Here is a 13,959-nt window from a genome sequence, read left to right as displayed (position 1 = left end):
CCTACAAACATACCACCCTTAAACAAAATAAATTTGTCAGTCTCAAATACGAGTTTAAAATCAAATTTATTTAACAAATTAGCCGACGCCAAGTTCTTCCTAATTTTTGGTACATATAACATATTTGTCAAAGTTACAATATTGCCGGAAGTATATTTTAATTCTACTTCTCTAATGCCTTGAACTAGAATTGTAGCAGAATTTTTCATGTAAACAACGGTGCTTTCATCTACTGGTTTCATAGAGTTGAAGAACATTTTATTGTTGCACACGTGTCACGTAGCTCCAGAATCAACCCACCAAGTTAAATCATCTTCAATCATATTGATTTCGGAGATAATTGCACTCGAACTTGTATTGTCCCTCTTTCTTGCAATAGAAGCATTGTCCCTTCTTCCTTTTCTTGGATCGGTTCTTGGGTTGTTGGCCGTTCTTGCTTCCTTGAGACTTCTTAGTTTGTCCCTTTTCAATCACATGCACTTTTGAAGTAGAATCTTTGTTTTCTTCAAGGATTTGAGTATCTTTCTTTTTTTGTATGCAAATTTCCTCATCTACTTGAAGAGATTATTAAGAATCTCAAGAGAGATATCCTCTTTTTTATGTTTGAGATCTCTTTCGAAATCTTTTTAAGAATATGGTAATTTATTTATTATAGAGCAAACAATAATGAGTTCATCCATGTGCAGATTATGTTGTGTGAAGTGATTAAAAAACCTTTCAATTTCACTAAATTGCTCCATAACAGACCTATTAGCTTCCATTTTATAATTATTAAAAGATGATACAAGAAACTTCTTACTTGTATATTCTTGCATGTTCTTGGACTCCAAACGATCCCAAAATTCGTTTGTGGTAATAATTGAGTGGTAGACATCAAATAGGCTGTCACTCATGATATTGAGAATGTGACCACGGTATATTTCATCATCGTTCTCCCATTTTTAACGTTTTCGAATGTCTTCAAGAGTTTCTTCCTCGGGATTGATGATTAATGATTTTGGTGTGGTCAAAACATAGACCACTTAGAGTGCAGTGAGAAAAAAATGAACACGTTTTTGCCATCAAATGAAATTTCCTCTATCAAACCTCTTGAGTATGATAATGTTGGATGCCAACTCTTTCAAGATATTTGCTATTGTAGAGTACAAGATAAAGCTTAAAGATTGTTGGGAATATTATAACAAATTGGCAAATATCGTGACAAGAATTGGCTTCAAATCATGATAGAATATCACTCTTCTTTAGACTTTATTTTTCTGATATAATATGTAATAATCTTAGACAAATATCCTTTAGAATAAAATGAAATTTGTTTGTTTTAGATTCTTGCACAAAGTGACAGGTTGTCGATGTCTGTGCAATAATAAAAATAAACCTAGTTGTCAATTAAAGTAATCATAACCCGATTCTAAGTATTAGAGCAGGGACTCTAGGTGTGCAATGGGTTACTTGATTCACCTTGTTCTCAAAGAATTTGCTTGATCCGATATACCAGAATGGGATTGCTTATTCATAAGTAATTATTGATTTGTAAACAGGGCAAGTAGGGTCATATATTCAGGGACTGAGAAGAATTCGTTTCTTCTAAAGTTCAAGTTATGGGGGGATTTTAGGGAAATTAACAATGAGCTATACTAATCATATGTTGTAGTCAAATAAGAATTAAATAGCAATGAGGTAAAAACTCAAACAGTATTAGACAACTCTAGTCAAGAATCAAATTCAGAAATGGTTCTTCTAATTGATCATCGATGCAGGAATATTTCACATATAAACTGATAAACAAGTTATAATTGTCAAACAAACGATAACAATCAATTTCTCCGTAATTATCGATAGTTAAGGTACGACCGTTAGTTATTACCCTAATTGCAAAATAATTCTAGGTACGACCATAGAATTAAATTTTACAATTGCCTTAAGATTTAGAGAAATCCTGTTCTAACCAGACAACACGCTACGAGGGTTGTCTACAAATTAGCCCGTATATTTCCCTGCCATAACCTTGATTATGCCAGTTGTCACTAATTTAGAACAATCAAACAATTACGAATTTAATTATTCTAATTGACTCTAGGTTATTGAATTAATCTAACATCCGAGTCCGGGACAATTGAATAATGTAACAACCATAGGACAATAAAGTAGGAAATATACAAATACCAGAAGATAATAGGAAAATTAAAATCGATTAGATCTCACAATTTAAGTTGAACCAAATCCTCTGTTGTTCCTTGACTAGAAAAAGGGATTTAGTTCATCCTCGTTGAGGAGAACTCACGTAAAATTGTAGAGAAAATTGTCGCATCCATTGTCTCCCCTTGAGAGGATTCAATTTGATGGAATCAAAATAATGTCCCAAATTACAAAGTCAAAAGATAACTAATTGTTTCTCTTCTCTCCCTGACATACGAAGGAAAAGAATTCCTAGATAGGAATTGGTCCAAGACCCAAAAGCTAGTCTCCTAGTCTTAATTGACTTCCCTATTTTTAAAATTACCAACAAAAGAAAAAGGAGGATCCCAAGAAAATGGCTCCTAGTCTGCCTAATCTCCTTTTTCCACCAAGAAACTATCTAGCAAAATAAGTTAAGAGGAGTCCTAATAGGAGCACCCCGCCTAACAAATAAGTAAACAAAATCAAGATTAGGCTCCTATTTCCTACTGCTACTTAAATTCCTCCACTAATTGCCACAGGAATTAATCTCACTCTGCAGCTTTGGATGTCCCAGTTCAATTAGCAAGCATAGCAAGGAAATTGTGCCTTTTTGCCATATTTGACTCCAAATCCCTGCAATCAACACATATTCTCAAAAGTGAATAAAATCTGCCCAATAATGCACATTTGGTAAGATCATAGGAGGGAATTAATTGTAAAATAAATGACAAAATTATAACCTATCACAAAGTAAGACAAACCTTCTTGAACTAAGGAGTGTTTTTTGAGAAAATTCGAAATAGTAGGAAAGTGATTTTCTGCAACAAATCACTCTCTACTTGACCTCTTTATATAGGACTAGGAGGAATAACCGCGGCGTTGCGCGGTGGAATAACCAGCATGCATGCCCATTTAGACGGGTTTAAGAAGGGTTTATATAGATGGTGATGGTGTGGTTGGATTAAATATTAAGAGTACAAGACATTCTAAAATCGATCACTGCAAGTAAGTATGAAGGAAAAAATGAAATTTGATATGATGCAGAAGGGAAAAGATATATGGTAAAATAAATAGGTAAAATAATGTTAAGAAGGTCTATTGAAGATTGAGGCAGCTTTAAGAAAGCACTACATTGATAGTTATAATGTCATATAATTAAATATCTAGAGGTTTCTATACATATGATTAAATTTTTTTTTTAGATTTATATACTCATCGGTGGTAGAATGAAGAAGGAACAAAAAAAGTGGAGCTCAATAGAAAGATAAACCAAGGGAAACAATTTAGAAATATGAAAACCAGCCAGCGGCACATTATATCTGGCAAGAACAATTGCATGAATAATTCGGACCCTAGTAACATAATAGATGAATTCTGAATTTACGGGACTATTGAGTTCCATAAGTTCGACTAATACGGCACCAAATGGTGCATAAGTGCTTATCATTGTTCACAAGTCAATTGGGCACACACGGAGGATCATGGAAATGAATCCACACGAATTGGCAAGTAAGCAGTAAAGTGCCACTCAAATCTGTAAGGCAGGTGGGGTGGTAGGAAGAATGGAGCGTAGTTCAGTAGGTGATTTGGCAAACTACTTGGAAAAAGTAATAAGGAAGTATAAGAAATGGTAAGAAATATGGAGAGGGCGCAAGGCACAAAAGACATTGGCGGTGCCAATGGAAAATATGTCCACTGTGATAATAGAAGCAAGCGTTGGGAGCAAAAAAACGTCAAATGAATTCCAGGCATACGCACAAGCATCTGAATACATAAGGTTAACATCTGGCCAAACCTCTCTAAGGTCCACACATATATATACGTCTGTTGCAGCTAAAAAATACCGTGAATAATAAAATTCATGGAAGCTATTGGATTCCGCAGAAGAGCCAGAGAAGCCTGACATACATATAACAACACTAGAAAACACAACCAAAGAAAACCACTATAAATACCAGTCATAAACATCCATTAAAATAAAATTCATTCATTACAAACCATAAAATTAGCAGGCAAGAAGTACCCAGCAAGACAGGGTATTCTCATTACACGGTGACATACAGTAAATTCAACAGCCAAAAGAAGAAAAACCCAACCATGAGATACAAACACAAAGCTTAGTAATGCAAGGACCTACAAGGGTGCCAATTTAGGCAACAACCTAAACACTGTCCCCAAAAGGCATCTGCTGAGAAGAGGCACCCCCGGAAACAGGATAACAAGCAACAATGGTGTAGTCAGTAACCGTTGCTGTCCTGATTATCTTGGACGAATGTTTAAGGTAACACAACAGCTCCTTTCCGTCAATCCGACGAGACACACGCTTGGAGATTTCAAAAGTCTGTACAAAAAATAATACGTCGTAAATTTGAGCAAACAAATGAATCGGAGAATAAAAGCAAAATCTTGAACAACTGAAATATCAGAGCAACTCCAATAAGCCAAAACAAACATCACCTGCTGATCAGAGACACGATACATATCAGCAGCTCTTAGGCCAATAAGGTTCTCAGCTTCTGGACCCAAGGCAATAACATTCACGTAACCAGAACTGTCAAACACCGTAAGACGAACCCATGCCCTATTAGACAATACATGACATGCAACAAGGCTAAAACATAAATACAAGCAACTGCATATTAATAGCACAGAAACATACACAAAGGCAATAGACAAAGAGATCACCTAGGGAACTCATGCATTCCCTGACCACAACTTAAGCATATGATCCCCAAAGTTGATGGAAATTCATAGAGCTCGTAAGAATGGGGGCAGGCTATATGCCAAAACCGAGCCGAAGGCCATGCAATTTCAACACAACCCTTAATCTAAAAAGTCCTCTGGTCCTAGAAGTAACAAAAGAGTAGCTGAGCAGGGGCCAAAACAAAATGTAAACAAAGCCATAACCAAAATAAGTATACTAAAAGGAGTACAAAATTACAGTACCCTGTCACTAACAGATTTAGACTGAGATATAACATTATAGATTGGTGTGAGGGTTGCGTCACGAACAGGGGGCAACAAAATGCATGGATCAAGGTAGGCCATATCATCAAAAATCATACGAACTAGCTCTGATATGTTAGCATTAGACCTACACGAACAAAGTAGCTCTGTGCATAAAAAAAAGCTTCAAAAAAATATAGAAACATAAAATAAATAAATAGACAATGGCTACCAATCATCAAGGCATCTTGCTTCTAGAACATCAGGAGCAACAATGACAACAGATGATGGCTGAGTTGACAGAGATAGGTCTGGAAAAATAAAGCAGAAAAAAACACGCATAAGCAGAGAAACCACACAAGGGGGAAAAAGCAGAACTGACAAAGAACCATACAATTCTGTGTGGTAACCCTGAGTCTCATAGCAATAATAATCGGCATGGACGCCATTGATTCATCAATAACACGGCCCTTAATAGCCTCATAATCATCCCACAAAGTTAAGACCACTGGGCGTTAACTGCATACACCAAACACAGAAGCAGAACAACCTTAAAATAAGCAAAAAGGAACTATCCTATGGAAAGAGTTTGTTTGAGAGGGGAATAAGCTTAGAACAAACAAAAGGTCCTGTTTCTAAGAGGAAAAGATCAACCATTGGTCCACTATAATATGATCTCTTCCATATCGCCTACTCCCTTCAAAATACACATCTCGCGGAGGCAATGCATGGATAACAACTCCCATTACATCTGGGTTAAAAGCATATATGCAAACAATTAGGAACAATCAAACAGCAAGAAATGGAAAAAAAGGGAAAAATGCCAGTAAAGAGACTAACTTATAAAAATATTTGTGTCAGCCACAAAATGAAAGTATTGAAAAGAGTGCAACTCAAAATAGAAAGGAAGGGCCAACTCCCCTGAGCCAGCAGCTTCTTCGATAACAGTCCCCTCATTGATAACCCAGTAGAATGAATACAGGCCAGTCCCCACAAGTTCAGGAATTTCACGGAGCTCTGCATTTGATACGTAATACTTCCAAAATGGCAAAAGACGGCCATCAACAATAGCAACGTTATCATCAAAGACAACTACAGAGACCTTGATACCCTATCCACAGGGGGGGAAAAACTCAATACATTAAATTAGTGAGACAAAAGGATAACCAGTACAATAGGAGGTGGGGAAAAAAAGGATCAATTTGGGTGGTACAAACCTGAAAGTCGCCAAACTCAAACCGACGGAAAGACCTGGATAAATCCCTATCCCGACCAATCTTTACACGATCAACTTCGATAACTTGAACCAGCACAGTCCAACCAAAGGAAGACGTATCAACTCGCGATATGCGAACAGTCCCAGTGGCCATTTCTTAGAGGGCATGGGAAAAAGTAACAGCAAAACATTAGACAAGGAAATCTTTTGTAAGCAGCAAGGCCAATAGAAATGTAAGAACAAAAAACAGATGCACAACACAGCATGGCTAAGAAAAAGTGGAGGGAAACAACGAGGAAATGCACCAAGAAAGTAAATAGCAGTCAAGGCAGAAAACATCAACCCATTTATAAAAAAAGCATCGTGGGCAAATACACATATCAGCCCATCTCCACCAGGCAAGAAATTTATTAGTAACCAACAGCGGCAATAAAAGGGGGGAAAATGTAAGAACCAAAAAACATGCATATAACGAAAAGGAGCGCACAGGGAAAAAAGGGCAAACGAGAATAACAAAATAAATCAAACGGAAACCACTTGCACCTTTAAAATTTCTGAATAGCAACATTACTTCAAAAGAACACATGCATATTACGTAAAGGAGTGAACAGAACAAAAAGGCTAATGGGAAAACGAAAAAAAAAACCCATGGTAAACAGCACCGAAAGCCACAGGGGAGAAAGATATCAAGGGGAAATAAGCTCAGAGGCACAACATTCAGGGAGGAAAAATTTTCCTGACATATATAAGCAAAGAACAATGAGCAATAAGAATAAGAGTGAGATATAACAGTGAAATAGCAGCAAAAGCAGGACAAGGATTAAAACAAACACCATGGCCAACAACAAATTGCAGCGAAAAAAGATGGGAAAAAAACCGCACGGGGTAAAAACGAAGAGGAACCACGATTACGGTTCAGACGAACCAGTAAGAGAAGCTCCGCGAGGCCGAGATTAAAACAAACGAAAAAGATGTAACCAAGCTCAAACTAGCCAAAGAAGTCAGCGAGGGGAACGGGCTGAAGAGCACAACAAATCTGCGTAAATGGAAATGAGAAATCAGATGAGAAAACCCTAGGACAAAGAGGCCACAACCAGACCGCGTTGGAATTCGGACAACATCGGAAGACACAGGCATGATGAAGCACGCCAATTGCCATTCTTGAGCAAGGTCGCCTGTCAGCTCCTTCCAATGCAGCTGTGAGAGCCGGAAATGGAAAGGAGCTGGTACGACAATTAATTCCAAAGCATAAAATCCATGGGCGACCCAATTACCCGATCCATTCGAACGGAGCACCCGGAGTAGCAGAACATTACACAGCTCACGCGAGCGGCACATGACGACGACGAAACCCTTTGGCACGTAACACGTTGTATGTTATGTTGATAAATTGTTTAAGAAACAAAAGAACTTATTAAATACTTGTATGAATAGATTCATGGTATTATGTACAAATTCATGCACTTTAATTCATGCATCTCATGATCTTAAAATCAAAGACATGAATCTATCCTTACATTCAAGGATTTCCACATACATGAATATATTCACGAATGAATATACATAATGTATGTACATTTTAGAATCATTCACAATAAATACATATATGTACATCAAAGTGGAGCCTAGGCATCTTGTTTCCATATTTGTCCATACAACTACAGATGCCGTAGTGTCATTTTGTCCCTCCAAGCTAATAGTATAAATTTGTACTTATTGTATACCAACGATCAATTTTAACTGTACTCAACTAAAGAGGAGCAATGATGAAGGAAGTAAAGAGCCAAATGAAGGTTGGGGTCGCAATTGAAGTGCTATGGAGGAATTATGCAAAAGAAATAAGCTTTGTCCTTCCAAAACTTGCCCCCGATTTAGTGCGTAGTGTTGAAGTTATTGAAGGAGATGGTGGCCTTGGTACAGTTTATCTGATCGACCTTGGCTCTGGTGAGTTCCAGCTTCCAGCTTCAGTTGGACATTTCAACCAGTATTTCCTGCTCTGTGCTATTTTTTTTTTCATTCATACAGTACTAATTTATTTTTAGCCTACCATCTGACCATCTTGATGCTGCAATTTTCAACTAATGCTTTCAGAGAAATCAAGTCTCGGATACCAGAAGGAGAAAGTTACAGTATTCAACGAGTCCCTGCATCAGATTGGGATGCAAGTGATCGAAGGGGGACACCTGAATCATGGGTTCACTTCTTACACAACTGTTATACAATTTAATGCAGTTGGAGAATCAGAGACTGGGGTGGATGTTAAGGTTCTATACGAAACTGAAGCAGAAGAAACTCGCATGCCAGAGGAAACTGCAAAAGCAATACTTGCTTTTATAAAACGCCTTGAGGATTATCTGTTAAAACAAGGCTCTTAGACTTGTTCTTAGCAAACGCCTTGAAGATTTACATGTATTGAAACGAGGATCCTGTTGAGCATTCAGCTCTCACAGAAGTAATAATGAATTGACAAAGTAGCTCTTACATTATGTTGTCTAGTACCCATACAATATCTCGAACACGTTTACCATTTCAGAGAGAGAGGGATATTCATTTTCTTGACTCGTCTCCTAGGCCTGCATATTATTCGATAAGAAACACTTCGTCCTTGTCCCAATGAATAAAACTTTTCTATAAGATCCCTCCAAAACCAAAGGCAGAACAAAAATAGTTTATATACAGAATCAATTAACAAACCACCTATATACACAAACCATAAAACAGTCCAGGAAAGGTACACAAATCGGAATCTGCCTAATAATTCCAACACTAAAAATAAACGCTACGAATCAAGCTCACAAAGAAATTCATGTAAAGGATTGGGCCTGCATGTGAAAGAAGGAAATAGTATAACGTGTTGAATATTTTCTATACGTTTTTTGTTTAGTATGATCATCAAAAAATGAATGGCATGCATCTAGAATACGGCATCCCTTAGTTGAACTTCTGCAAAGTCCTACTTATGTAAATCCATCCTCAAATTCCTTCATTTACATCTATTATACTGCATCCAACTCCAATCACGAGGCTTCTGAAAACCCTTTAGAACTTCGAGTTCAAAGACCCTAGTGGATCCATTTTCCACATCACATTGACATTATTATGCATTCAATCAGATGGGACTTCTACAAAAACGCTGGCCTTTTGGTGGAAAAAAATCGGAAGACAGGATTGACAAGATTACAGTACAGATCAAGGATTGCAGAAGGTGGCTTCCTAATCTTTGCAGAAGATAGTGGAAAATTTCGGCGAAACCGAAACTTCCACTCGGCAAAATGGTCACCTAAGGCCAATTCTGAGAAGAGTAGTGGTGGGTATATAGTAAGTATTAGTACTAAGATTAAATTTAATATAGTCTATTACTATTTATTGCCAAAGTTATCTACTTTAGCAAGGGTTCTGATCTTTCAAATGCAAACGGATAATAGAAAAAAAATGCAAAAGGGAAAAAAAATTAAATGAGACAATGGCAAATGGCAAATAATATTAGAATTAAAGGGATAATAATAGTAAGAGAAGGTATTGGATGAATTACGTGCAGCCCTTGGTGTATTAGTATCAATCACTATAATTGGTAACTGGTGCCACAATACTTTATTTTGATTGATACTCGTGTATTGTCATGTGGAACACAAGGTGCACATAATTTTTTTGAGGTGGTAATCTTATTGATCAGAATTTTGAAATATAAGATTACTTAACGGTAATTTTCACCAATTTGCAAAGTTGGAAATTAGGCTTAATTTTCCTCTTGTTGTAAGCTTGTAAGCATGTATATCAAAATTAATAAATTAGTTAGTCTATTGTTAAGTGAAAACTACAGCGCTCTTGCAACAACGCAACACATGGTGAGGAATATAATTGTAGGTTTTTTTTTTTTGGGTATAGGAAGTATAGGATTTTAGAATAGGTGATTGAAGAAAAGCTAAAGAAATTTTGTATTGAAATTCTAGAACAACTTGGTATTTGATAATTGGACTACAACTGTGACAACCATATCCTCCAGTCAAAATAGTTATGATGATTTCTTTCTGCTGCTGATAAAATGGAAGGTGTAGAGGGAACACATTTCTTACAGACGATTCAGAACTTTGTTCAGGTATTTCTGTATATCAACCAAAAGTTTCACTGCCTTCCAATTATATAATGCAGTTTAGTTACGTTGGTCTTCTATGTATACTATGAAACTAAATGTATCAGATACATAGAAGAGATCAACACAAGTATTAACTTGAAAGAATAATGTAGATTCATACACAAAATATAACTATACATAGTTCATACTTCAAAGGAGATTCACAACATAAACAGGTAAACAGGTAGATACTTGCGGAATTGGTCTACTTCATAAACAAGTTAATCCTAAGGTTTCTTTCAAAATGATATAACCATGCACTTCATCTGGTTTCCAGACAAAAAGCAAAAGGACTCGACTATGTCGCATATCATCCTTCCAACATTCAGGATTCTGGTGGATGGCATTCTGTAGGGACCAGAAGTAAAAAGTCTAGTAGAGGGGCTTCTCCATGTCGTGTGAGATATTCTTCTGCAAACAGAAAATTAAAAATGCAGTGGACTCACCATAAAATCAGCGAAACAGAGAATTAAAAAGAATGCAGTGGAATCCCCATAAAATCAGTGAAGAAGTCAAAAGTAATCTTGATTATTTATCACACCATAGATGACTTTGTATCAGTGGACCAGTAAAATTTACAATGACAATCCTTTTCTTTTCTTTCCTCGCAAGATACTTCAAAGATTTCCTGATAGATTTGAAGCCATTGTGGAGCACATTGGGTCCTGCAACCTAAGTTCTAAACTTGCAGTTCCCTAGGCTCATCACAAACGGAAAACTTTCTTTCAGCTAAGTAGTTGTTCGTGGACTCTATCAGATTACCGAATAAATTCTATTTAATGCTGCTATAGGAATACAAATTATTGAAAACATTTATGAAACTTCCAGCCAATAGAGGGTGAGAAAAATTGTGAAGGGCTACTAACCTAATCAAAATCTTGTTTCAAATGCATTTGAATTCTATAGTAACATGATAAAACACGCATGAAAGTGTAAAGAATAAACTATGTTAAGAATCACAAGTCAGAACAGTTTTGGTGTCTATTAAGAATAGGGACCTTGAAAATGCAAATACTGGTCTTATTCCTCAATCTCAACCAAAAAAAGAAAAAATGGCATAATTAAGAAGGGGGAGGAAAAACCCAGGAAGAGGGGCCGGCACAGGTAAAGACAAATAGGAAGTGATGTTCAACTAACATCGTTCCGATTACATGTTCACTTCTGACCAGGAATCAGGCAAGCCAATATAGTTCATGCATTTCATTTGGTAAATGGGTCATGATGCAGCTTTTATTTCACCAGTTTTCTTTGTCAGAACTACTTGATCTTGGCAGCCCAAATTCCTTTTTGATCGGTCAACTTGATATTTTACATGAAAACTACAAGCTTGCTATCCTTAGACAAATGTAATTCTCTTGGTAGTTTCCAAATTTGTATCATAGAAGTTCTTTATGAGGAAACGGACATGTTGAGAACAGATATTATAAAGGCTCTTTCTTATTTCCCACACTTACAACCTTTGATCCAGATAGACAAGCTGAAACGTGTTATTGAGCGGATAGTTCCACAAATAGGCAACAATTTCATTGTAATATGTTGTGTGTGCTAGCCTTGACGAACTTTATTCTTTTTTCACTTTTGGCTTTACAAATTGTATCTCTACTCGTGTATAGACAAGTGTTTATTATACTTCCTGAATTACTGTAGCATTTTCCAGAGTTGGTTACATTAATATCCTTGGTTCCTTTTCTGCGTAGATTGGAAACACAATGCAAATTTTATTTTTGGAAGTCGCAGCATTAGTTGGTTGATGACTCCGGCTCTTACATTAGTCATTGACAGCAAAAGGATCCAGAAAGAAGCATCAACAATCCGACGGCGTTTTGCATCTCCATTTCTTTTCTTAATTTCTATATTAAGCTTGTCAGTTCACTCTTCTTATTTGTTGACAAAACCTTGCCAGAATTCTTTCACTTTGCTCTGGCCCTTCAGCATTCTTTAGATACTATTTCCATGTGAAATTTTCACTTAAAATTACAGAACCATACAAATCAAACTAATCAAATCTCTTGTTGGTGCACATGAATGTACCATTGTGTCTTGCTGATCAACCTAGCTATGGTAATGGGTGAAACAGACAGTTGGTTATAGACACTTCATAAGGATGAAGGATCCAATAGCGGTCTGAGCAATCAGGGTCCAACCAAGGGAAAAACTCCATTTTCTAGATTCAGTTGAAGGCAGTACAAAGCACAACTGCTACAGCCTATCTGTTTGAGCAAAAATTGGGCCGAGGATTCCGTGATGACAAAATCACAGGTGATTACATCTATTCTGATGGCAGGAATAATTATAATTTAATTAATTAGTCTTTCTTTCACCTGAAATAGTAGGAAGAGGCAGCCATGGTAATTGTTCTCTAATTCCTGCTGATAGTTCAGCCAATCTGTCAAACACTCAAGTCTGCTAGGACAAGGACACATCTTAGGATGACAAAAATGATTCATAAGGATGGTAGTCACCTAATGTTTCAGCTTTCACTCTCCCGGTAAGTTTCCTCATTTAGCAGTTTTTACCCATCTCAAGCATAGCACGATTCAATTCCCATCTATTATTAGAGAAAGGATGGACATTTCTCTTTCATACCACAGGAAATGCAAAACAAAAAGTCTGTCAAAACACAGACACATTTATATGACAATTAAAAATTGTTCATCAGTATTAATTGAGCATCATGGGTCCAGGACAGAGACAAAAACCCAAACAGTCCCCAGCTATTTTTAGATATCAATGGACAAGTGTTATGTGCATAATTGTTACATGTAAAATTACTTACTGAATGCATGAATATAAAGCAATGAAAAGAGCAGGATGAGAACCACCATGCAAGGGCATCCTTTAAGAGTAAAGACAAAATTTTCAGAAGCAGGCTTACTTGCTAGAAATGGTGTTCAACCTCTTTCAGTTAGTTTCAGCAATAATTTAGTGGTCACTTGCGTCTGTTCCTGGCAACTCAACGCTTTCTGCTTCCATCTACATCAGTGAACCTGGCATTTTGCCTTGCAGAACCTACCTGATTCTCATCTCTCTCACTGTTGTTATCAGCTGGTTGTTGTTCCCCTGGATTAGATTCCACATCTTCCTTTGATACAGCAGTTTTAGGACCCTCTCCTCCTATCTCTGAATTATGCTTGACATTATCATACTCCTGGCTAAAACTTGTGTTGGAAACCACATCGCCACCGAGATCATTCTTCCTTTCTCGTTCTGTCTCGCTATTATTTTTCTCCTTCTACCTCACTATTATTTTTCACCTTATCATACTTTTGGTTATAAATCCAGTTAGCAACCACATCACCACTGAGATACTTCTTGCTTTCTCCTTCTATCTCTGCTTCATCCTTGACCTTAGCATACTCCTGGCTAAAACTCACATTGGCAACCACATCTCCACCGAGATCCTTTTTGCTTTCTCCTTCTATATTTGCATTATCCTTGGCCTTAACATACTCTTGGCTAATACTTGTCTTCCCAACCACATGACCACTGAGATCCTTCTTCCTTTTTC

At 36.9% G+C, this 13,959-nt stretch overlaps 2 protein-coding genes across 7 annotated transcripts; one reads left to right on the top strand and one right to left on the bottom strand.

Annotated features, from left to right (window-relative positions):
- Nucleotides 1–4,100: 4,100 nt before the first annotated feature.
- On the bottom strand, nt 4,101–7,546 carry LOC140007836 (uncharacterized). 6 transcript variants are annotated; one of them, XM_072051269.1, is made up of 10 exons: nt 7,202–7,546; nt 6,321–6,475; nt 5,944–6,214; nt 5,758–5,854; nt 5,498–5,622; nt 5,336–5,414; nt 5,104–5,251; nt 4,843–5,003; nt 4,615–4,738; nt 4,101–4,498 (listed from the first exon to the last, which is right to left on the bottom strand). In XM_072051269.1, exons 2-5 carry the CDS (start codon nt 6,471–6,473, stop codon nt 5,619–5,621), a joined length of 525 nt encoding a protein of 174 aa, XP_071907370.1. In that variant the 5' UTR covers nt 6,474–6,475; nt 7,202–7,546; the 3' UTR covers nt 4,101–4,498; nt 4,615–4,738; nt 4,843–5,003; nt 5,104–5,251; nt 5,336–5,414; nt 5,498–5,618. The 6 variants fall into 5 exon arrangements, with proteins under 6 accessions (XP_071907370.1, XP_071907373.1, XP_071907379.1 ...); XM_072051272.1 differs by having other exon boundaries at nt 4,615–4,708; XM_072051278.1 differs by having other exon boundaries at nt 7,245–7,546.
- A 508-nt stretch (nt 7,547–8,054) lies between these two features.
- Nucleotides 8,055–8,805, top strand: LOC140007840 (phytohormone-binding protein-like). The gene is made up of 2 exons (XM_072051300.1): nt 8,055–8,263; nt 8,411–8,805. Exons 1-2 carry the CDS (start codon nt 8,083–8,085, stop codon nt 8,692–8,694), a joined length of 465 nt encoding a protein of 154 aa, XP_071907401.1. The 5' UTR covers nt 8,055–8,082; the 3' UTR covers nt 8,695–8,805.
- The last annotated feature ends 5,154 nt before the right edge of the window (nt 8,806–13,959 follow it).

Source organism: Coffea arabica, chromosome 1e (genome assembly GCF_036785885.1).
Source record: "Coffea arabica cultivar ET-39 chromosome 1e, Coffea Arabica ET-39 HiFi, whole genome shotgun sequence".
In the NCBI taxonomy this organism is placed as follows: domain Eukaryota; kingdom Viridiplantae; phylum Streptophyta; class Magnoliopsida; order Gentianales; family Rubiaceae; genus Coffea; species Coffea arabica.
Note: the sequence above shows the minus strand (reverse complement) of the source record. Positions and strands in the feature narration are given on the sequence as shown.

Excerpts from the sequence above, each read along its gene's own strand:
- LOC140007836 (XM_072051269.1), bottom strand. The coding sequence starts at position 6,473 with ATGGCCACTGGGACTGTTCGCATATCGCGAGTTGATACGTCTTCCTTT. Across the intron at positions 6,215-6,320 it reads TTGAGTTTGGCGACTTTCAG|GGTATCAAGGTCTCTGTAGT; the intron begins GTTTGTACCACC and ends CCCTGTGGATAG. Across the intron at positions 5,855-5,943 it reads TGACACAAATATTTTTATAA|ATGTAATGGGAGTTGTTATC; the intron begins GTTAGTCTCTTT and ends CTTTTAACCCAG.
- LOC140007840 (XM_072051300.1), top strand. The coding sequence starts at position 8,083 with ATGATGAAGGAAGTAAAGAGCCAAATGAAGGTTGGGGTCGCAATTGAA. Across the intron at positions 8,264-8,410 it reads TCTGATCGACCTTGGCTCTG|AGAAATCAAGTCTCGGATAC; the intron begins GTGAGTTCCAGC and ends TAATGCTTTCAG.